The sequence below is a fragment of the Salvelinus sp. IW2-2015 genome, linkage group LG30 (genome assembly GCF_002910315.2).
Source record: "Salvelinus sp. IW2-2015 linkage group LG30, ASM291031v2, whole genome shotgun sequence".
Classification (NCBI taxonomy): Eukaryota; Metazoa; Chordata; class Actinopteri; order Salmoniformes; family Salmonidae; genus Salvelinus; species Salvelinus sp. IW2-2015.
In genome coordinates, this window is record NC_036869.1 from 9,803,167 (window position 1) to 9,825,911 (window position 22,745).

The 22,745-nt window shown below is 42.3% G+C and overlaps 1 protein-coding gene across 4 annotated transcripts; it reads left to right on the top strand.

Moving 5' to 3' along the window:
* Window positions 1-260: 260 nt before the first annotated feature.
* On the top strand, window positions 261-21,981 carry LOC111955274 (metal regulatory transcription factor 1). 4 transcript variants are annotated; one of them, XM_023975450.2, is made up of 11 exons: window positions 266-590; window positions 2,925-3,432; window positions 11,080-11,318; window positions 11,726-11,857; window positions 11,959-12,032; window positions 13,444-13,577; window positions 14,882-14,956; window positions 18,328-18,385; window positions 18,497-19,197; window positions 20,711-20,780; window positions 21,043-21,981. In XM_023975450.2, exons 2-11 carry the CDS (start codon window positions 2,965-2,967, stop codon window positions 21,285-21,287), a joined length of 2,196 nt encoding a protein of 731 aa, XP_023831218.1. In that variant the 5' UTR covers window positions 266-590; window positions 2,925-2,964; the 3' UTR covers window positions 21,288-21,981. The 4 variants fall into 4 exon arrangements, with proteins under 4 accessions (XP_023831221.1, XP_023831218.1, XP_023831220.1 ...); XM_023975449.2 differs by having other exon boundaries at window positions 277-590; window positions 11,959-12,038; XM_023975452.2 differs by lacking the exon at window positions 14,882-14,956 and having other exon boundaries at window positions 268-590; window positions 11,959-12,038.
* The last annotated feature ends 764 nt before the right edge of the window (window positions 21,982-22,745 follow it).

Sequence of the window (22,745 nt, forward strand, 5' to 3'; positions counted from 1 at the left end):
TGAGTTAATTAAGCAATTCACATCCCATCATGCTTAGGGTCATGTATAAATTGCTAGGCAGGCAATTATTTTGGCTACCATGGCTATGCCGCCGGCTATAGGGTGACAATGCACCCATCCACGGGGCACAAGTGGTCACTGAATGGTTTGATGTGCATAAAAACGACGTAAACCAATTGCCATGGCCATCTCAGTCACCAGATCCTGAGACAGGGGTTTCCATCAACAGAACACCAAGTTATGGATTTGCTCGTGGAAGAATGGTGCCGCATCCCTCCAATAGAGTTCCAAGCACTTGTAGAATCTATGCCAGGGTGCCTTGAAGCTGTTCTGGCTCGTTGTGGCCCATGTTGGTGTTTCCTTTATTTTGGCAGTTACCTGTAGTTTATTTCACGGTTGAGTGAGTTAATTCTGGGCGGAAAGAGGAAGCTGGATAAGTAGGCTGCTAGGGTAACTACGATGTTGCAACATTGTAACAACGGAGGAATTGGTGATTGAGTCCGGGTAAACAAAGCGGAAGACATTTTATAAATACTTTGATGACCTTGTAGTTGTTCTTGACTGCATTTACGTGGTGAACTTTCAAAACGGTGAGTAGTTTGGAATTGTTATTGAATCATGGCAACATTTATGTGTTGCGTCTGCTGAGTGAGTGCTAGTAACGTTAGCAACAAGTCAAATAGTTTTGATGATAGCTAGAGCTCACCGAGGAATGCCAAGAATGTCGTTGACTTTGTATTAGGCTACTGTGGTTTCAAACTGTTTAACCAAAAGTACGTTTAACCAATAGTATGTTTCTCATTTTTATGTGCAAAAATTATATGCGTATGTATTTCTCATGATGGGTTACTGTTACTTGAAACCAGTGGCGGTCGGTGCTGTTTAAGATGAGGGAGGACGATTTTTACTTTTCATGAGCATGGCCTTATTTCTATTACAGCACATTGGACGACTGTCATTCATATTCCATTCACCCAGTTCAGTGTAACATCGATAGGTTTAGGCTACTACACGATTCTTTAATTTTCCCTATACACATCATGAGGTTGCTACAACCTAGCCTATGAATGAAAGTTTACAAGGTAGGTGCACACAGGTGGAGAGAGAATTATGAGGAGACTGACAGTGACGAATGTACAGACAGTGACACATTCAATAACGCCTGCATCTAGCGATCTAGGGTGTAATCATTAGTCCAACAGTTGCAAACAAGTTTTTTTTTTATTGGACAAATTCGGGTATGTTTATCCCCGTTCCATTTGCTTCCGTTTAAGAAATATTTTTCAACAAAATCGTCTGAATGAATCACGCGTATTCACGGTTSACTTTCATAGCAGCCACATTGTATTCCTTCTCGCATCTCTGCACTCCCCTCTGACCTTTCCCCTTCGCTTTTGGACTTCAATGCACAACACAACAGCCTACATAGTCACCATATTAGCTAAAGTAATGTCATAGTCAACATAGCTAATAGAACTAATGCGTTAGTAAACCTGCTATAATCATGCATTAGTCATTAAGCAGTTTATCACTTTAATTTTTTTTTTATATTTGAACCTTTATTTAACTAGGCAAGTCGGTTAAGAACAAATTCTTATTTACAATGACGGCCTACCCCGGCGACACTGGGCCAACTGTGCGCCGCCCAATCGTGGCCGGTTGTGATACAGCCTGGAATCGAACCAGGGTGTCTGTAGTGACGCCTCTAGCACTGAGATGCAGTGCCTTAGACCGCTGCATCACTCGGGAGCCAACACAACACTTACACCGGCGGGCCCCGGTGGCAATAGATTAAGAAAACCAAAAGCATACTGTAGCAGGCTCAAGTGTGTAAGGTTTCCACATCCCCAAGTTCAATAACCAAACACGTACAGGGAACACAACAAGAATGCAAATGGGGAATTTATTAGGGATATTTGCACACGGTGGGAAAGGGGGATCCAGCAACCAGTTCGCAACAGGTAATCGTACAGGAGAATTCTTCCGCTTCTCACACTCTCCATAACACACGTTTCCCTCTCAGCACTCTCCCTCTTTGTGCAGCCCGCTTCTTCTTTTATCCCCAAGCTCTCAATGGCTTAATGATCCACCGGCTTGCCTCGTTGGGGCAAGAAGTCCATATAAGGCTCGGGGGTGGAGTCAGCGGGCTGCAAGATATCTTCCTTCAATCACCACTCCCCTCACCTCTCCCTGCCATCTGCCACAATACCTTGACTTGGAAGAGTTCCAATGTTGTGTTGGCTAGTCATAGCCAGCATAGCAAACATAGCATCCCTTTGTTTGAGCAGGGTGTTTGAGTAGGTTAAACTAGCTAGCTGCATTTGCTAGCAGTAAAACTGAAAGTGAAAAAATATTATTAACTTTCTCTCTTGCTTCTTCATTTTGGAATAAATTAATTTGTTCAAAACTGTATAACTATTGTCTTTCTCTCTTTTTGAGTCAACTACTCACCACATGTTATGCACTGCAGTGCTAGCTGTAGTTTATGCTTTCAGTACTAGAATAATTCTCTGATCCTTTGAGTGGACAACATGTCAGTTGCATCAGAGCTGCAAGAGCTCTGATAGGTTGGAGAACGTCCTCTGCAAGTTGTATAATTACTGTCTAAGTGTATGGAAGGGGGTGAGAACCATGAGCCTCCTAGGTTTTGTATTGAAGTTAGTGTATCCAGAGGAGGACGGAAGCTTGCTGTCCTCCAGCTACACCATGGTGCGACCCTACAGAGTGCTGTTGAGGCTACTGTAGGCCTTTTTTGCAAAATGGTGTGTTTTAAACTGTTATTTGGTGATGTGAATATATTTAGTATAGTTTTATCTGAAAATGATAACTTTTTAAATGTTTTACAATTGGTATTTTTATGAAATTAACTGAGGAGCCTCAACTGATTTTTTCATTTTCTCCCCTCTCTTCCTCTCTCCTTTCAGTGGCAAACCAGTTAGTGTGTGTGCACCTTTGTTACCATGCATGAGGATGAATGTCCAATCCAATGAGACCATGCTCTTTGAGGAAGAGGTGGACAAGACAAGTCGGGAGGTTGAAGAGGACAATGTGTCCAGGAAGATGGTTACTGTCAACTGGGACCAATGGGACAGGTTACTGCTGCCCTCTCCACTGGACTCTGGTGTGCACAGTCTGGACACAGTGTACGACAGAACCACCGTGATGATTGAGCAAGACCCTGTGGGTTCTACAACTGACAATAAAGAGGAAGAAGAAGACCTGATGATGTATCTAGACGAGGGATTTGAGACGGAGGACCGTGGAGGTCTGGAAGACCACTGGGAGGCCATGTCACAGGGGTACATCCACCACACCATCTCGCAGGACCAGATCCAGTTCACCATCAACCCTGGTTCCACACCCATGCCTCGGCACATCCAGGGGGCCACCATCACACTACACTCTGAGTGCCCAGATACCCACCACAGCGAGGTAAGCCTTTATATCCAAAGACCTGAAGACTTGTGTTATCTCCTTGAGCTAATGCCAAGGCTTTGGCTCAGCGGGCTAACCCGTTTCAACCCCAGTTGGTCACATAAGACAGTTTAAAAATATATAATTATGGGGTAGATCAGCTTTAATATTGTAGATAGAAGCCACAATCTATCAATGCATCATTTCCAATCCCCCATATATAATTTTTTATTTATATATATTTTTWAATATATGTATATTATTTTAAATATATTTTCCTCCTTTGTTATTTTCCCCTAAACCTACCACCCCTCCCCTAATTAGAGTAAACTAATGGACAACAATGCTTAGACTTCTACTTCCAGCTTATACATACTATATACAGTGGGGAGAACAAGTATTTGATACACTGCCGATTTTGCAGGTTTTCCTACTTACAAAGCATGTAGAGGTCTGTAATTTTTATCATAGGTACACTTCAACTGTGAGAGACGGAATCTAAAACAAAAATCCAGAAAATCACATTGTATGATTTTTAAGTAATTCATTTGCATTTTATTGTCAGTCATAACATGGCTAATAGGCTAGCGTATCTATTTATGTAGTCAGCTAAAAACATGGAGGCTAACGTTAGCTAGATAGCTAGCTGCTAGGAGGATGTCATGTAATGTAATTGGAGTAGTGGGTGAGTGACTGACTTTTTCCACTCATATCATTTTACGCTGGCTATACACAGCTAGAGATGCAGGTGTCATTTGGTTAGCAAGCAAGAACTTGAACGACTGTTATCCAGTTAGCATATCTCTTGCTTTTCCAAATTCACTCTGGTTATCTACTCCGATTTCAAAGCACTCTCGTCTGAGTGTGCCAGAACGTAGAACAACTGATGAATTTACGAAGGTGCAACACCCGCTAGATATGAACGGTGTCAGTACACTGTAGGCAAAAAAAGTAATAGTTAGTCACGAATGCGCCTAACCAGCTCTGCTACGGCGAGTAAAATGGTCAGTGAGGTGCCCTCATTTATTTTTGGAAATGGCTATCTAACAAGCTAGCCAACTTTAGCCAGTTAGCTTGGGTGCATACAGTACCAGTCAAAAGTTTGGACACCTTCTCATTCAAGGGTTTTTCTTGTAGAATAATAGTGAAGACATCAAAACTATGAAACAACACATATGGAATCATGTAGTAACCACAAAAGGGTAAAACAAATCTAAATACATTTTAGATTTATCAAAGTAGCCACCCTTTGCCTTGATGACAGCTTTGCACGCTCTTGGCATTCTCTCAACCAGCTTCACCTGGAATGCTTTTCCAACAGTATTGAAGGAGTTCCCACATGCTAAGCACTTGTTGGCTTCTTTTCCTTCACTCTGCAGTCCAACTCATCCCAAACCATCTTAATTGGGTTGAGGTCGGGTGATTGTGGAGGTGTTAGGATAATTAAGTTTTCATGTTCTTTAACCAATTCAATTCAATTACTCAGTCTGCTATATCAGGATTTGTAGGATACTGATAGAAATAATAACAGACAGAGGCCCAGTCTACAATAGTCAAATGTTTATTTACGGGAACGTTCTCCCTATCATTTCCAGTACATTGGTTTATATACCTCACATTTCGTCATAAACGTCCCTCCTCCTCTCAGATACAATGGCAACATAGTTCACAAGTCTTCTTCTCATACATTGTCCGCCACCTGTTATACAATCTACTACAAGCCCAAGGTCTTCCCCTCCCTGGGTGGGGAGACTTTCATCGCTGTTATCAGTTTCACAGTGGTCACCAGTTGTCTGCCACAGTTCCTTGCCTACCAACAGTCCCTCTTTCTTATGGACAAACATGATTCATCAGACAGGATATAATTCTGTTAGTTATAATTCTACGTTAAATGTATACATCATTTAGTCATTATTCATCAAATTCCCATAACAGGAGGCCAGGTCATCTGATGCAGCACTCCATCTCTCTCCTTGMTCAAATAGCCCTTACAAAGCCTGGAGGTGTGATGGGTCATTGTCCTGTTGAAAAACAAATGATAGTCCCACTAAGCGTGAACCAGATGGGATAGCGTATCGCTGCAGAATGCTGGGGTGGCCATGCTGGTTAAGTGTGCCTTGAATTCTAAATAAATTACAGACAGTGTCACCAGCAAAGCACCATCACACCTTCTCCATGCTTCATGGTGGGAGCCACACATGCAGAGATTCCGTTCACCTACTCTGCGTCTCACAAAAACCTGGCGGTTGGAACCAAAAATCTCAAATTTGGACTCATCAGACCAAAGGACAGATTTCCATCAGTCTAATGTCCATTGCTCGTGTTTCTTGGCCCAAGCAAGTCTCTTCTTATTATTGGTGTCCTTTAGTTGTTGTTTCTTTGCAACAATTCGACCATGAAGGACTGATTCACATCTATCACTCCAGTGTTAATGCTAAATTGTAATTATTTCGCCTCTATGGCCTATTTATTGCCTTATACCTCCCTACTCTTCTACATTTGCACACACTGTACATAGATTTTTTGTATTGTGTTATTGACTGTACGTTTGTTTGTAACTCTGTTGTTTTTGTCGCACTGCTTTGCTTTATCTTGGCCAGGTCGCAGTTATAATTGAGAACTTGTTCTCAACTGGCCTACCTGGTTAAATATAGGTGAAATAAATAAATAAAATTCACACTGTCTCTTCTGAACAGTTGATGTTGATGTGTCTGTTACTTGAACTCTGAAGCCTTTATTTGGGCTGCAATTTGAGGCTGGTAACTCGAATGAACTTATCTTATTTTCCTCTGGCGGTCCTCATGAGAGCCAGTTTCATCATAGCACTCGATGTTTTTCGCGACTGCACTTGAAGAAAACGTTCAAAGTTCTTGAAATGTTCCGTATTGACTGACTTTCATGTCTTTAAAATAATGATGGACTGTCAATTTTCTTTGTTTATTTGAGCTGTTCTTGCCATAATATGGACTGGGTCTTTTACCAAATAGGGCTATCTTCTGTATACCAACCCTACCTTGTCACAACACAATTGATTGCCTCAAACACATTAAGAAGGAAAGAAATTCCACAAATTAACTTTTAACAAGGCACACCTGTTAATTGAAATGCATTCCATGATGCTGGTTGAGAGAATGCCAAGAGTGTGCAAAGCTGTCAAGGCAAAGGGTGGCTATTTTAGAAGAATCTGAAATATAAATATATTTTGATTTAACACTTTTTTCGGGCTACTACATGATTCCATGTGTTTTTTCATAGTTTTTATGTTTTCACTAGTATTATACAGTGTAGAAAATAGTGAAAGTAAAGAAAAACCCTTGAATGAGTTGGTGTGCCCAAACTTTTGACAGGTACTGTATCTGCAGATATCCATTTAGGTGTATTTTGTGGCTTTTGGCCAATGCGTTCTAATGATTTAAAGTTGTGCTGTTTCAACTGCCTATAAACACACAGTCCAGTGTGTGGCAAATGGCTTGTTTACATAAAGGCATACTGTAGCTCTGATTGGCTATGGCGCACCGGTCTGTGTAGACTCCGGTCTTGGACGAGACATATGTTTTTATTAGGTTTCATTTACTACAGTGTCTATTAATTGTCCAAATGCACGGCCACTTTCCCGCTCTATATTGCTGTAGAATTTTCACAAATGCGTTAGTATACGTAATTCCCAAACATTCTAAGAATTTATGAAAATGTGAAAATGACCATATCTAAGTGCTTGATTCATGTTTAAAATGTGTCATATTCTTCCTGGGGAGTATATGAACAGATTTGAATAAGATTTCAAGTTGCTAAAATTCTGTTAGTTCCACTTTAATAGTGCTGTATTAGTGGACCGATGTAGCATCTGTAGCGCTGGGAAAAATATTTTTTCAGCACCCCCCTTGAAAATACAATTAAAGAATAAAAAATATAAGCAGCACCCCCACCCCCAAACTACATACTATGCCTGCGACCAAAAACAAGCTACATATGGGCAGTACCAAAACAAGTGATATAATGATTGTCTTTTTTGCAGCAAAATCTGCCGAGCTGGGATGGTTGTATCCCCCATATACAGTGTGTTGGGAAAGTATTCAGACCCCTTGACTTTTTCTACATTTTGTTACATCACAGCTTTWTTCGAAAATGTATTAAATACTTTTTTCCCTCATCAATCTATACACAATACCCCATAATGACAAAGAAAAAACAGGTTTTTAGAAAGTTTAGCAAATTTATATATATATATTTTTTAATACTTTATTTACATAAGTATTCAGACCCTTTGCTACGAGACTAGAAATTGAGCTCAGTTGCATCCTGTTTCCATTGATCAACCTTGAGATGTTTCTACAACTTGATTGGAGTCCACCTGTGGTCAATTAAATTCATTGGACATATAAGGTCCCACAGTTGACAGTGCATGTCAGAGCAAAAACCAAGCCATGAGGTCGAAGGAATTGTCCATAGAGCTCCGAGACAGGATTGTGTCGAGGCACAGATCTGGGGAACGGTACCAACAAATTGCTGTAGCATTGAAGGTCCCCAAGAACAGTGGCATCATTCTTAAATGGAAGAAGTTTGGAACCACCAAGACTCTTCCTAGAACTGGCTGCCCAGCCAAACTGAGCAATCGGGGAAAAGGGCCTTGGTCAGAGGGATGACCAAGAACCCGATGGTCACTCTGACAGAGTTCCTCTGCGGAGATGGGAGAACCTTCCAGAAGGACAACCATCTTTGCAGCACTCCACCAATCAGGCCTTTATGGTAGAGTGGCCAGATGGAAGCCACTTCTCAGTAAAAGGCACATGACAGCCCGCTTGGAGTTTGCCAAAAGGCACCTAAAGACTCTCAGACCACGAGAAACAAGATTATCTGGTCTGATGAAACTAAGATTGAACTCTTTGGCTTCAATGCCCAGTGTCGCGTTTGGAGGAAACCTGGCACCATTCCTACGGTGAAGCATGGTGGTGGCAGCGTCATGCTGTGGGGATGTTTTTCAGCAGCAGGGATACTAGTCAGGATCGAGGGAAAGATGAACGGAGCAAAGTACAGAGATCCTTGATAAATACCTGCTCCAGAGTGCTCAGGACCTCAGACTGGGGCGAATGTTCACCTTCCAACAGGACAACGACCCTAAGCACATAGCCAAGACAACGCAGGAGTGGCTTGGGGACAAGTCTCTCAATGTCCTTGAGTGGCCTAGCCAGAGCCCGGACTTGAACACAATCGAACATCTCTGGAGAGACCTGAAAATAGCTGTTCAGCGACGCTCCCCCATCCAACCTGACAGAGCTTGAGAGGATCTGCAGAGGAGAATGGGAGAAACTCCCCAAATACAGGTGTGCCAAGCTTCTTGGGTCATACCCAAGAAGACTCGAGGCTGTAATCGCTGCCTAAGGTGCTTCAACAAAGTACTGAGTACAGGGTCTGAATACTTATGTAAATGTAATATTTCTGTGTTTTTTTTATTTTATAAATGTGCAAAATGTTCTAAAAAACAGTTTTTCCTTTGTCATTATAGGGTATTGTGCTTAGACAATTGTCAATTTTAGAATAAGGCTGTAACGTAACAAAATTTGGAAAAAGTCAAGGGATCTGAATACTTTCCGAATGCACTGTATATAACATTATATTGGTTGCAAGAATTTTGTATTATAATTAATTGGAAAAAATTGACATTTTGAATCCGGTGTTTTGTGTATCAGTTCATAAACAATGTGCCATGGAATCGGTACATCGCAAATCTTTTCCCAACTCTTTTCCAATCTATATGGCACAGTTGTCATTTTTTTGGTCCTTAAAAATGAAACTGGAATGCTTTTTTTATTTATCACAATTGTCTTTAAACAATTTTGGTCTTTAATGCAGGGCCGACAGACAAGTTCCTTACCTTCTCCCCTTTCTACTTGCCTCCTCCATTTTTGCGGTAATGCTGCAATCAGTTGGTTGTAATTTTGGATAGAGCAAAAATGTCCATATATTTTTGTTAATTGTTTGTGTGACATAATTCCACCAGTCCTATTTATGATATTATTTACAAGGATTGTGCCATTTGTATAATTTCTCAATTATATATATATTTTTAAATCAATTACTGTATTTGAGTTTAACCATAATATTTGTTGTAATTTTGTTCTGTCTTTTATGGTGCATTAAACAAAAATTGCACATAAGTCTGTTTTGATATCTGAGCATGTTCTGTATTTATTTGGACATGTTGTCCGGAAAACACACTCCTGGTATCCTGGTTGTGAGGAGGCGAGGCGCCGTTGCTCATTCACATAGAATGAGTATACCAAACATTAGGAACACCTTCCTAATATTGAGTTGAACCCCCCCCCCTTTGATGTTCTTTGGTTGGTGGACCATTCTTGATACACACAGGAAACTTGAGTGTGAAAACCCCAGCAGCATTGCAGTTCTTGACACAAACCGGTGTGCCTGGCACCTACTACCGTACTATGTTCAAAGGCACTTACATTTTTTTGTCTTGCCTACTCACCCTCTGAATACCACAAATACACAATCAATGTCTCAAGGCTTAAAAATTATTTAACCTGTCTCTTCCACTTAATTTACACTGATTAAAGTGGATTTAACAAGTGTTATCAATAAGGGAGCATAGCTTTCACCTGTTCAGTCTGTCATGGAAAGAGCAGGTGTTCTTAATGTCCCAGCCATTATGTCCTGAAGGATGTTGCAAGGCTATAGCTAGGCAGAGCCATTTGTAGTATTATTATATTCTTTTAAATTACACCATGTTGAGAGTGTAGGCATCAACCCTTAGGGTAAACATTACATCGGGTTGGTCAGGCTCACACATGTGATGTCATATGATGTGCATTCTCAATCTGTGAATAACTGACAGACCCTCTTTGGCATATCACATATACACTAAGAAAAAAGGGTTCCAAAAATGTTCTTTAGCTGTCCTCATAGGAGAACCCTTTTTGGTTCCAGGTAAAATCCTTTTGGGTTCCATGTAGATAGAACCCTTTTGCACAGAGGATTCTTCATGGAACCCAAAAGGGTTCTGCCAGGAACGAAAAAGGGTTATTCAAAGGGTTCTCTTATGGGCACAGCCGAAGAACCATTTTAAGTTCTGAATAGCACCTTTTTTTTCTAAGAGTGTAGAACATGGAAGGGAGTAAGATGTCATTAAGTCACATCATCACTGAGATAATAGACCATGCTAGGTTAGCAGCAGCACCATGTTCTGTGAAGGCGACAAGCCAACTGTTATGATGAAGTCAGTGAGTGAGAGGAAGAGACAGGAGAGGGGATTGGTTTGGGGCGGTGAAATTGGGCCATCCCGGGAACTAGCTCTGAAGCTTCTGTTTTCCCTCATCAGCCTCTCCCATCCAGAACCAATGAGTCATTATCTCAAGTTCTCTGCAGATGTCGAGATGAGAGGAATATTTCACTGCTCTCTATGCTCTACAGCCTCTTGGTTCTCTTTCTGTGAAGCTAATTAGGTCTCATTCATACATGTGCACTTCAATCTTCTCATATAAACCAATACAGCTAATTCATTTCCAGACTTGATATAATGCTTGTCAAGTGTTACGTACCGGTAATTGCCATGTGCACTTCCTACATGTTAAGCGTATGTTTATGTATGTGGCGGTGTTCCATCTTTTCGACATAGGCAAAGAGTTGTTATATAAACTGTCTGTTCTGCAGGTGAAGCGTTACCAGTGTCTATACAAGGACTGTACTCGTACCTACAGCACAGCAGGGAACCTGCGGACCCACCAGAAGAGACACAGAGGAGAATACACATTTGTCTGCAACCAGTTGGGCTGTGACAAGGCCTTCCTCACCTCCTACAGTCTGAAGATCCACGTCCGCGTTCACACCAAGGAGAAACCCTTCGAATGTGATCAACAGGGCTGTGAGAAGGCCTACAACACACTGTACAGGTAAGAGTTAGACCAGTGTTTTCCAAACCATTGAATAGGCAGAGCCGGTACTCCAACCTACCTGTCTTGCCTCCCCACATTTTTTCTTAATAGATTATTTCCAGGCCCACTGGCACCAAAATTGTCAACTGAAAGCAATCGTAGTCAAACGATTGTAATCAAATCAAAATCAAATCAAAGGGGTTAGTCTTCCTGCCATGGAATAAGAGAAGTGTCACGTGATGTTTCATCAGTCATAAGTTCGGCACTCTCCTGACCCCCCGACCTCAAAGTTAATGAACATATCCTAGTAGCCTTTGGTATGCTGACCCCAAGTAAAGCCACAGCTCTGTGACTATCTGTTGGTGTGCTGAACTGCAAACATCAGCTGTGTCAATTCCATCTGTTGTGATTGTGTTGATGTGCAGGCTAAAAGCCCACCAGAGACTGCACACAGGGAACACGTTTAACTGTGAGTCAGATGGATGCACCAAGTACTTCACCACCCTGAGTGACCTGAGGAAACACATCCGGACACACTCCAAGGAGAAGCCCTTCAGGTGAGCTCACAAGTTTTCAGTGGGTTGAATGAACAAATGAACGCATGCACGAATGCATAAATGGACACAAATAACCTAATTTTGTGTTGTTTTCTCCCCAGGTGTGATAATCCTGGCTGTTACAAGACTTTCACCTCTAGTGACCATCTCCAAACACACTTCCTGGGACACACAGGTACAGGTGTGTATAACAGGAATTGTGCGGAGAGAGTGGGGATACATAACATGCTCCTTTAGCTCAAACCCTGTTTATTTTGAAATAAGACTAGGAAGAGTTGAAAACCGTTTGTCCAGAGATTCAGATACAACAATACGTTGTAGCACTTCTCTTTCCTCCCCGCTACGCTTTACTGAGTATTCCTAATGGAGTATGGCTTCCTCCTACTATGTGTATGTATGTGTGTGTGTTGAAAACATCAGAGTTTATTTCAGCCCAGTAGATAGGCCTTACAACCGCTCATCTCCCCAGATTCTTATTGGCCCATTTATTTTCCTAACGCCCTGTCAGTGAATCCTGGTGAGCCTATTTATCCACATCCAGCAGAGTGCTGAGATCACACACACATAAGAGGATGGCTTCAATGTAGCAGATACATGCTATGGCATGGAATGTAGAGTAGAGACACTACCCATTGACAACACTGACTGCATAATGACACGCGCACACACACACACACAAAACAGTCCCAAAAGTCCAAACCCCCCCCCAAATACTATTTGAATCCAAGTCTGATTGCTGCTGCTGTTGTTGTGGTGGAGCTTGGTGGTGAAGAACACAGCTATTAATACTGCTGCTTCCTCTGGGGCCCTGGCTCTCTCTCTCCTCTCTCTCTCCTCTCTCTCTCCTCTCTCTCTCTCTCTCTCTCTCTCTCTCTCTCTCTCTCTCTCTCTCTCTCTTTCTCTTTCTCTCTTTCTCTCTTTCTCTCATCAAATATACACACACATAGACACAGATCAAATATACACACACATACATACTTGTTTGCTCTCACACTACATTCTGACTATAACACTGTCTGTCATTTGTCTTTCTAGCCTGTTCCTCTGATACCAGAGAACCCAACAAACTATTCCTCCCTTCGAGGAGCTATGAGTATCAGATGGGGTCTCTTTAGTTAACCATTGCATGTGATCTGTGAATGCATGGAGACATCTGTAAACTCACATTGATTTCAGAGGCTGAGGAAACATGGTCAGCTGTTTGGTTGGCTTCCCACTGGAAGTTTCCATCTGTAAGATGCAGAACTGCTTGTCTGTGCGTGCCTGTTTCTCAGACAACGTTAGTGGCTTGAACCTCCTTGCCCTTTTCCCCAAAAAACACAGGCCTCAAGGCACTAAAAAGTCTACGTCACCATAGTCATGTTACTAATGTTCCTTGTCATTATGCATGGTCTTGTATATTGCTGACAGTATTTCTATATCCTCTCACCTTCAACCGTGAGGCTAAGAGTTGTGGATGCAAATTACCTTTCTATCTCCAAGCTGGGACTATTTCTCAAATTATGTGTCTGGAAGCAACAAGGTCGGCTGCTGTATAAGAGAGACCAATAAAAGTAATGTGTGTGTGTGTGTGTTATTTCTCCTAGGCGAGCCACCCCTCCTTCAGGTGGACACAGACGGTGATAACTCCCTAAGCTCCTCCAACAGCCTTAGGGACAACATCAAAGGTCACGACCCTGGACCGTCAGCTGACATCACTGACAGCCACTCTCTCTCAGAGGTGAGTCCTCCCACCATGTGACTGAAAATGGCACTTAATGATGCTTTGACAATGACACATTTAATCTGTTTCTGTCTCATACAGTGGTTTGCAAAAGTATTCACCCCCCTTGGCATTTTACCTATTTTGTTGCTTTACAACCTGGAATTCAAATGGATTTTTGGGGGGGTTTGTATCATTTGATTTGATTTACACAACATGCCTACCACTTTGAAGATGCAAAATATTTTTTATTGTGAAACAAACAAGAAATAAGACACAAAAACTGAAAACTGGAGCGTGCATAGCTATTCACCCCCTCAAAAGTCAACACTTTGTAGAGCCACCTTTTGCAGCAATTACAGCTGCAAGTCTCTTGGAGTATGTCTCTGTAAGCTTGGCACATCTAGCCACTGGGATTTTTGCCCATTCTTCAAGGCAAAACTGCTTCAGCTCCTTCAAGTTGGATGGGTTCTCAAATGGATTGAGGTCTGGGCTTTGACTAGGACATTCCAAGGCATTTAAATGTTTCCCCTTAAACCACTCGAGTGTTGCTTTAGCTGTATGCTTAGGGTCATTGTCCTGCTGGAAGGTGAACCTCTGTCCCAGTCTCAAATCTCTGGAAGACTGAAACAGGTTTCCCTCAAGAATTTCCCTGTATTTAGCGCCATCCATCATTCCTTAAATTCTGACCAGTTTCCCAGTCCCTGCCGATGGAAAAACAACCCCACAGCATGATGCTGCAACCACCATGCTTCACTGTGGGGATGGCGTTCTCGGGGTGATGAGAGGTGTTGGGTTTGCGCCAGACATAGTGTTTTCCTTGATGGCCAAAAAGCTACATTTTAGTCTCATCTGACCAGAGTACCTTCTTCCATATGTTTGGGGAGTTTCCCACATGCTTTTGGCGAACCACAAACAAGCAATGGCTTTTTTTTTTCTGGCCACTCTTCCGTAAAGCACAGCTCTGTGGAGTGTACGGCTTGAAGTGGTCCTATGGACAGATAGGGGGGGATTTTAATTTTTTTTAAACAAGTTTTTTTTTTTTTTCACTTCACCAATTTGGACTATTTTGTGTATATCCATTACATGAAATCCAAATAAAAATCAATTTAAATTACAGGTTGTAATGCAACAAAATAGGAAAACGCCAAGGGGGATAAATGCTTTTGCAAGGCACTGTATGTGTCAAGTCTATTACTGATCCAATATCAATACAATCAATATATTTGCTCTATTTTTCTCCAGTTTAAATCTGTTCTCAACTTGCAGTTATCTCTAATCACCTCCTTATAATCAATCAATAATCCTGTTTTGAAACACAGGATTTGAATCCTCGTTCCCCATGTCTCAGTGATATGAGCCTGATTTCCACTGATTCTCAGCTCAGAGAAAATAATGTAAGTCATTTTGTACCTCTTTCTTTCCACATTTTCAATATCACACACTGAGTCTGAATCAATATATCACCATTCAATATGTCTTAAAGACATGCATACAGTTAGCACTATGCTATTGGCTATATAGACGCTATTAGAGACCACAGCCATGTCTCTGGTCTAACTATACATGTCAATGTTGTTCATACTGTATGGTAATGTAAATATAATGTGGTAACTAAGACATGTACTGTACAGTGCCTTCGGAAAGTATTCAGACCCCTTGACTTTTCCCAGCCTTATTCTAAAATGGATGAAAAGATAAATAAAAAATCCCCATAATGACAAAGCAAAAACAGGTTGTTAGAAATGTTAGCTAATTTATTACAAATAAAAAATGGAAATATTACATTTACGTAAGTGTTCAGACCCTTTGCTCAGTACTTTGTTGAAGCACCTTTGGCAGCGATTACAGCCTTGTGTCTTCTTGGGTATGACGCTACAAGCTTGACACACCTGTATTTGAGGAGTTTCTCTCATTCTTCTCTGCAGATCCTCTCAAGCTCTGTCAGGTTGGATGGGGAGTGTCGCTGCACAGCTATTTTCAGGTCTCTGCAAAGATGATAGATTGGGTGCAAGTGCTCTGGCTGGGCCACTCAAGGACATTGAGAGACTTGTCCCCAAGCCACTCCTGCATTGTCTTGGCTGTGTGCTTAGGGTCGTTGTCCTGTTGGAAGGTGAACCTTCGCCCTAGTCTGAGGTCCTGAGCGCTCTGGAGCAGGTTTTCATCAAGGATCTCTCTGTACTTTGCTCTGTTCATCTGTCTCTCGATCCTGACCAGTCCCTGCCACTGAAAAACATCCCAACAGCATGATGCTGCCACCACTATGCTTCACCGTAGGGATGGTTACAGGTTTCCTCCAGACGTGACACTTGGCATTCAGGCGAAAGAGTTCAATCTTGGTTTCATCAGACCAGAGAATCTTGTTTCTCATGGTCTGAGAGTCTTTAGGTGCCTTTTGGCAAACTCCAATCGGGCTGTCATGTGCCTTTTACTGAGGAGTGACTTCCGTCTGCCCACTCCACCATAAAGGCCTGATTGGTGGAGTGCTGCAGAAATGGTTGTCCTTATGGAAGATTGTCACATCTCCACAGAGGAACTCAGGAGCTTTGTCAGAGAGACCATTCGGGTTCTTGGTCACCTCCCTGACCAAGGCCCTTCTTCCCCGATTGCTCAGTTTGGCCGGGCGCACCAGCTCTAGGAAGAGTCTTGGTAGTTCCAAACTTCTTCCATTTAATAATGATGGAGGCCACTGTTTTCTTGGGGACCTTCAATGCTGCAGACATGTGTTGGTACCCTTCCCTAGATCTGTGCCTTGACACAATCCTGTCTCGGAGCTCTACGGACAATTACTTCCACCTGATGGCTTGGTTTTTGCTCTTACATGCACTGTCAACTGTGGGACCTTATATAGACAGGTGTGTGCCTTTCCAAATCATGTCCAATAAATTGAATTTACCACAGGTGGATTCCAATCAAGTTTTAGAAACATCTCAAGGATGATCAATGGAGACTGCATGCACCTGAGCTCAATTATGAGTCACGGAGCAAAGGTTCTGAATAGTTACASTACCAGTCAAAAGTTTGGACACACCAATTCATTCCAGTGTTTTTATTTGTACCTTTTTTGTACATTGTAGAATAATAGTGAAGACATCAAAACTTTGAAATAACACACATGTAGTAACCAAAAAAGTGTTAAACAAATCAACATTTATTTTATATTTCAGATTCTACAAAGTAGCCACCCTTTGCCTTGATGACAGCTTTGCACACACTTGGCATTATCTCAACCAGATTCATGAGGTAGTCACCTGGAATGCATTTCAATTAACATGTGGGCCTTGTTAAAAGTTAATTTGTGGAATTTCTTTCCTTCTTATTGTGTTTGAGCCAATCAGTTGTGTCGTGACAAGGTAGAGGTGGTATACAGAAGATAGCGCTATTTGGTAAAAGGCCTAGTCCATATTATGGCAAGAACAGCTCAAATAAGCAAAGACATGAAGGTAAGTCAATCTGAAAAATGTCAAAAACGTTGAAAGTTTCTTCAAGTGCAGTCGCAAAAACCATCAAGAGCTATGAGGAAACTTGCTCTCATGAGGACCGCCACAGGAACGGAAGACCCAGAGGATAAGTTCATTAGAGTTAACTGCACCTGAGATTACAGCCCAAATAAATGCTTCAGAGTTCAAATACCAGACACCATCTCAACATTAACTGTTCAGAGGAGACTGTCTGAATCAGGATTTCATGGTCGAATTGCTGCAAAGAAACTTCTACTAAAGGACACCAATAAGAAGAAGAATAGACTTGCTTGGGCCAAGAAACACGAGCAATGAGTCCAAATCTGAGATTTTTGGTTCCAACTGCATGTCTTTGTGAGACGCAGAGTAGGTGAACGGATGATCTCCGCATTTGTGGTTCCCACCGTGAAGCATGGAGGAGGTGGTGTGATGGTGTGCGGGTGCTTTGCTGGTGATACTGTCTGTGATTTATTTAGAATTCAAGTCACACTTAACCAGCATGGCTACCACAGCATTCTGCAGCGATATGCCATCCCATCTAGTTTGCGCTTAGTGGGACTATCACTTGTTTTTCAACAGGACAATGACCCAAAACACCTCCAGGCTGTGTTAGGGCTATTTGACCAAGAAGGAGAGGATGGAGTGCTGCATCAGATAACATGGCCTCCACAATCACCCAACCTCAACCCAATTGAGATGGTTTGGGATGAGTTGTACCGCAGAGTGAAGGAAAAGCAGCCAACAAGTGCTCAGCATATGTGGGAACTCCTTCAAGACTGTTGGAAAAGCATTCCTCATGAAACTGGTTGAGAGAATGCTAAGAGTGTGCAAAGCTGTGATCAAGTCAAAGGGTGGCTTCTTTGAAGAATCTCAAAAATAAAATATAATGTGATTTGTTTAACACTTTTTTGGTTACTACTTGATTCCATATGTGTTATTTCATAGCTTTGATGTCTTCTACTATTATTATGTAGAAAGTAAAAATAAAGAAAAACCCTTGAATGAGTAGGTGTGTCCAAACTGTTGATGGGTATTGTATGTAAATATGGTATTTCAGATTTCTATTTTTAAGGACTTTGCAAAAAAATCGAAAAACATGTTTTCACTTTGTCATTATTCAGTATTGTGGGTAGATTAATGAGTGAACAAAATCATTTAATACATTTTAGAATAAGGCTGCAACATAACAACATGTTTAAAAAGTCAAGGTCTGAATACTTTCCGAATGCACTGTATTTGTTTTGGTCAAGGCAACTGTAGGCTGGCTTTTCTAACGTTACTCTGCTGCTGTCTTGTCCCTGTGGCAGTCTGATGCCCTGGATCTGATGTTTGAGTTGCTGTTTCAAGACAAGCCCCAGACACAGGGTGAGTACTGTACTATGTTGTGGTGAACACCACCAGTGCTTTGTCATCTAAATGACTTGTCTCCTGTTTAGCCCTTCAAACCCCTTATTTCCTCTCCCCTATTTTCTCCAGGTGTGTCGTCGTTGGCAGTGCCCTCATGTAGTTTGGAGAACCCATCTCCAACCGTGGTGCTCCCAGAAGCATCTCCCTGTTTTATCTCTACCTGTCCTGCCCCCTCTGACTCTCTCCCTGGTGAACCCTGTCCTGTACCCCAGCCCATCGCTGTCCTCACCCCTGGTGAACCCTGTCCAGTTCCTGTCGCTGTCTCTCCCATGATCAGTGAAATAACTAAACATGATGTGAATCCAGAACAGCTGTCCAACCAGAGCCTATTACAACAGCCAGCTGCATCCGTCTATTACCAACCTAGCTCCAATCAGAGCCTACTACCACAGCCAACCAACCAGAGCCTCCTTCCACAGCAGAGCCTACGACTAGAGCTAACCACCACCCTCCATTCACAACCAGGCTCCACCCAGCGCCTCCTACTAGAGCCAACCACCACCCTCCATTCACAACCAGGCTCCACCCAGAGCCTACTACTACAGCCAGCTGAGACGCCTTCCATCTATTCGCAACCAGGCCCATACCCTCCACCCCCCAGCTCCTCCATCCAGGCCCCACTAACACCCCTTTCCCTGGGGCACTTTGCTCCTCCTACTGTCCCTGCCCAGAGTACCCTCCAGCCCCTGACCTTGTCCACACAGAACCTCCAGTGGCTGTTTAACAGTGTCAATGACCAGAGGCAGCGGGACACACAGACACAGCTATTAGTAAGTCATCATTAACAAGTTACTAATACGTTATTATAATTATTACAAGTTAGGCCCGTTATAAGCTACACTACATGACCAAAGCTATGTGGTCACCTGCTCGTCGAACATCTCATTCCAAATTCATGGGCATTAATATGGAGTTGGTCCACCATTTCCTGCTATAACAGCCTCCACTCTTCTGGGAAGGCTTTCCACTACATGTTGGAACATTGCTGCGTGGTCTTGCGTCCATTCAGCCAGAAGAGCATTAGTGAGGTCGGGCACTGATGTTGGGCGATTAGGCCTGGCTCGCAGTCGGCTTTCCTATTCGTCCCAAAGGTGTTCGATGGGGTTGAGGTCAGGGCTCTGTGCAGACCAGTCAAGTTATTCCACACCGATCTCGACAAACAATTTCTGTATGGACCTCGCTTTGTGCACGAGGGCATTGTCATGCTGAAACAGGAAAGGGCCTTCCCCAAATTGTTGCCACAAAGTTGGAAGCACAGAATCATCTAGAATGTCATTGTATGCTGTAGCATTAAGATTTCCCTTCACTGGAACTAAGGGGCCCGAATCATGAAAAACAGCCCCAGACCATTATTCCTCCTCCACCAAAATTTTGGCACTATGCATTGCGGCAGGTAGCGTTCTCCTGGCATCCGCCAAACCTAGATTAGTCCGTCGTACTGCCAGATGGTGAAGCTTGATTCATTGCGTTTCCACTGCTCCAGAGTCCAATGGTGGCGAGCTTTACACCAAGCCAGATGACGCTTGGCATTGCGCATGTTGATCTTAGGCTTGTGTGCGGCAGCTCGGCCATGGAAACCCATTTCACGAAGCTCCCGATGAACAGTTCTTGTGCTGACGTTGCTTCCAGAGGCAATTTGGAACTCGGTAGTGAGTGTTGCAACCGAGGACAGATGATTTTTCTCGCTACGCGTTTCCGCACTCGCCAGTCCCGTTCTGTGAGCTTGTGTGGCCTACCACACAACGGGTGTGACTGAAATAGCCGAATCCACTAATTTGAAGGGGTGTCCTCATACTTTTGTGTATATGTATATATATATATATANTATATATATATATATATATATATATATATATATATATATATATATATATATATATATATATATTATAACAGCTAATACATTTAGGTTTGCTAGCAGATGTTGGTCTAATAATATCACGTTCCTTCATGTTTTTATAGGCACATTTTTTATGAATTGATCTTTTTGTTGTCAGTATTGTCCGTATTTATTGGTGTCATTATTCTAGATGATTTATTGAAACCTGGAGTGCAGTAAAGCCAGCTAATTAGAATATGGAGACGGTCAACCAAACACTGGCCTTTTCATTAGGCTATGGAGAGAGACTGTCCAATCACTGGCCTGCTGGATCTCATCCAGTCCAGCTGTTCATTGACCATCAGTTGTTTTAATGAAACTTTCCTCTTTTTAGCCACGAGGCATTGGCGTTCTGTTAATCATATGCTGAACATGCTGTCTTCTCTTGTCCTGTTGAATTTCAGCAACAACACAGTGGCTCGACACAAGAGAAGCTCTATTTCACCACAGCAATACCTATGGGAGGGAACACAGGTCATTTACTGAGATTCATCTTTTACTTTGTTATATTTACCGATATAAACCTCTGATGTATTTAGGTGTGCTTTTTACACTAGTATTCTACATTTTGATAATTTCAATGAATTTGATCGCTAAACATTATCAGTTGCAGAGCTGTAGATATTGTAATGCTACCTACAAGACCGTATCTGTGAGGTTGTTGCACTGTACAATTTGTATGGATGTATGACTTTTTAAAACCGTTATTTGACGTGCCCTCTGTCTTGTGTTCTAGGGACAGCTCTGCAACAGCTAGGCCTGCGTCTGCCTGTCATCATCATCAGACAGGGAGAGTCATGCCAGTGTCGGTGCCCCTGCAGAGATGGCAGCACAGCATCAGACACAGAGAAACAGACTGGTTGTCAACCTACTGGTGAACCCTCTGGTGCCCAGGTCAAGCAGCCCCAGGACCTATCAACCCAGGACCCACCGCCACAGCCCCAGCAGCCTCAACCTCCACCTCCACCTGTACCTCCTTGATGAAAATTCAAGTCAACCTTTTGATAGTGAAGAAACTGTTCCTGTTACTTATCCACCTGAGACATCTTATATGCACTGTGCTGTGTACTTAACTCTTTCTGTTGTTAATACCTAGTTCAGGATCAGGTCTCCCTACCCTGTCCCCATAACCTTAACCAACAGTAACCCCATACTAGTTGCTGAGGGTAGAAAGCAATCAAATGCTGCATTTCAGTGTAGATTGGGTCAGTGTAGATCGGGTCAATGCAGGTTATCTACAGTTTTTTTATTTTGATTTATGACATGTCTGGTAGCGCTAGAACAGTGGCTGGCCGCTGAGTGTAGTGTGGAAAACATTTGACTCAAGCACAAATCCTCTGTAGCAATATTCCACTTTACATCTAGTCCCGCTGGAAACATTAAGGGTGACATTTATTTTTGATGGCACAGAAAGAAAAAGCGCTGCACGGGGAATATCACTCCCCATGCAGTACTTGGCATTGCAGTTTTTGTCAAATGTTTGTGAACTGCTAAATGTTCTGGGATGGTGTGCGGCATGTATCTGTTCCATTTCTTTATGAACCTGCAAATTATCTGGAGATGTAAGTGCTGCTATAACAATATAGTGTATTTAGACATGAGCAAACTAACCTGGCAAAGAACACATTTTGAGTTTTTCTTGAATGTTCAAAATATAACCGTTTTTAACATTTCATTTTCTATGTAATGTCATCTGTTTACTGTTTATTTACTTACTGCCATTTTGATCAGAGGGACAGGTTAGCTGAGGTGACTGCATCAGGCTCCCCTGTGGAGCTCTGAAGAGTTTATATATATGTTTTTCAGAACAAAAAATCCCTTTGATTTTGCCTCTTTGAATCTTGTTCTGCATTATTGAACTAGCTTAATTGGCTTCCTGTTTTTAAATGCTTTGGTTTGGAACTCTGAGTGGCAGAATTCCCTTGACGATGTTGCCCTGGCCAACCCTGCTGCCTTTAGATGCGTTTCCTTTCTCTCTCTGTTGTGCTGTTCTTTTTTTCTGTTGTGACTTTCTGTCACTGGCCATTAGGTTGAACACTGTTTTCAAATGACCTCAATATTCTAAAGCTGTTACTGAGTTAACAGAGGGAAACATAATTTTTCGGTTGGCGGTTTTTCCTCTCATGCTTCTGCTTAGCTAGCCTGGTGGACGCATGCAGTTTGATCAAGGATGAACAAGCTCTCTATGGATGACGCTAACCTAGAATCCAAACTGATATAGTCCCTTTCATCATTGTGGAATGAAGAATATCAGTTTGGAGTCCAGGCACAGATGATACTGGACTCAAAGAAAGTCAATGATTTCTTTATTAATGCTCTCCCACTGTCTTGTCAGTCAAATTCTATTTTCATCCTTCTATCTCTGTATTCTCTGTCTCTCTCTCTCTCACAGTTCACTGCCCTTCGACGGGTGACATTCTGAGGTACGAACCATTGAGC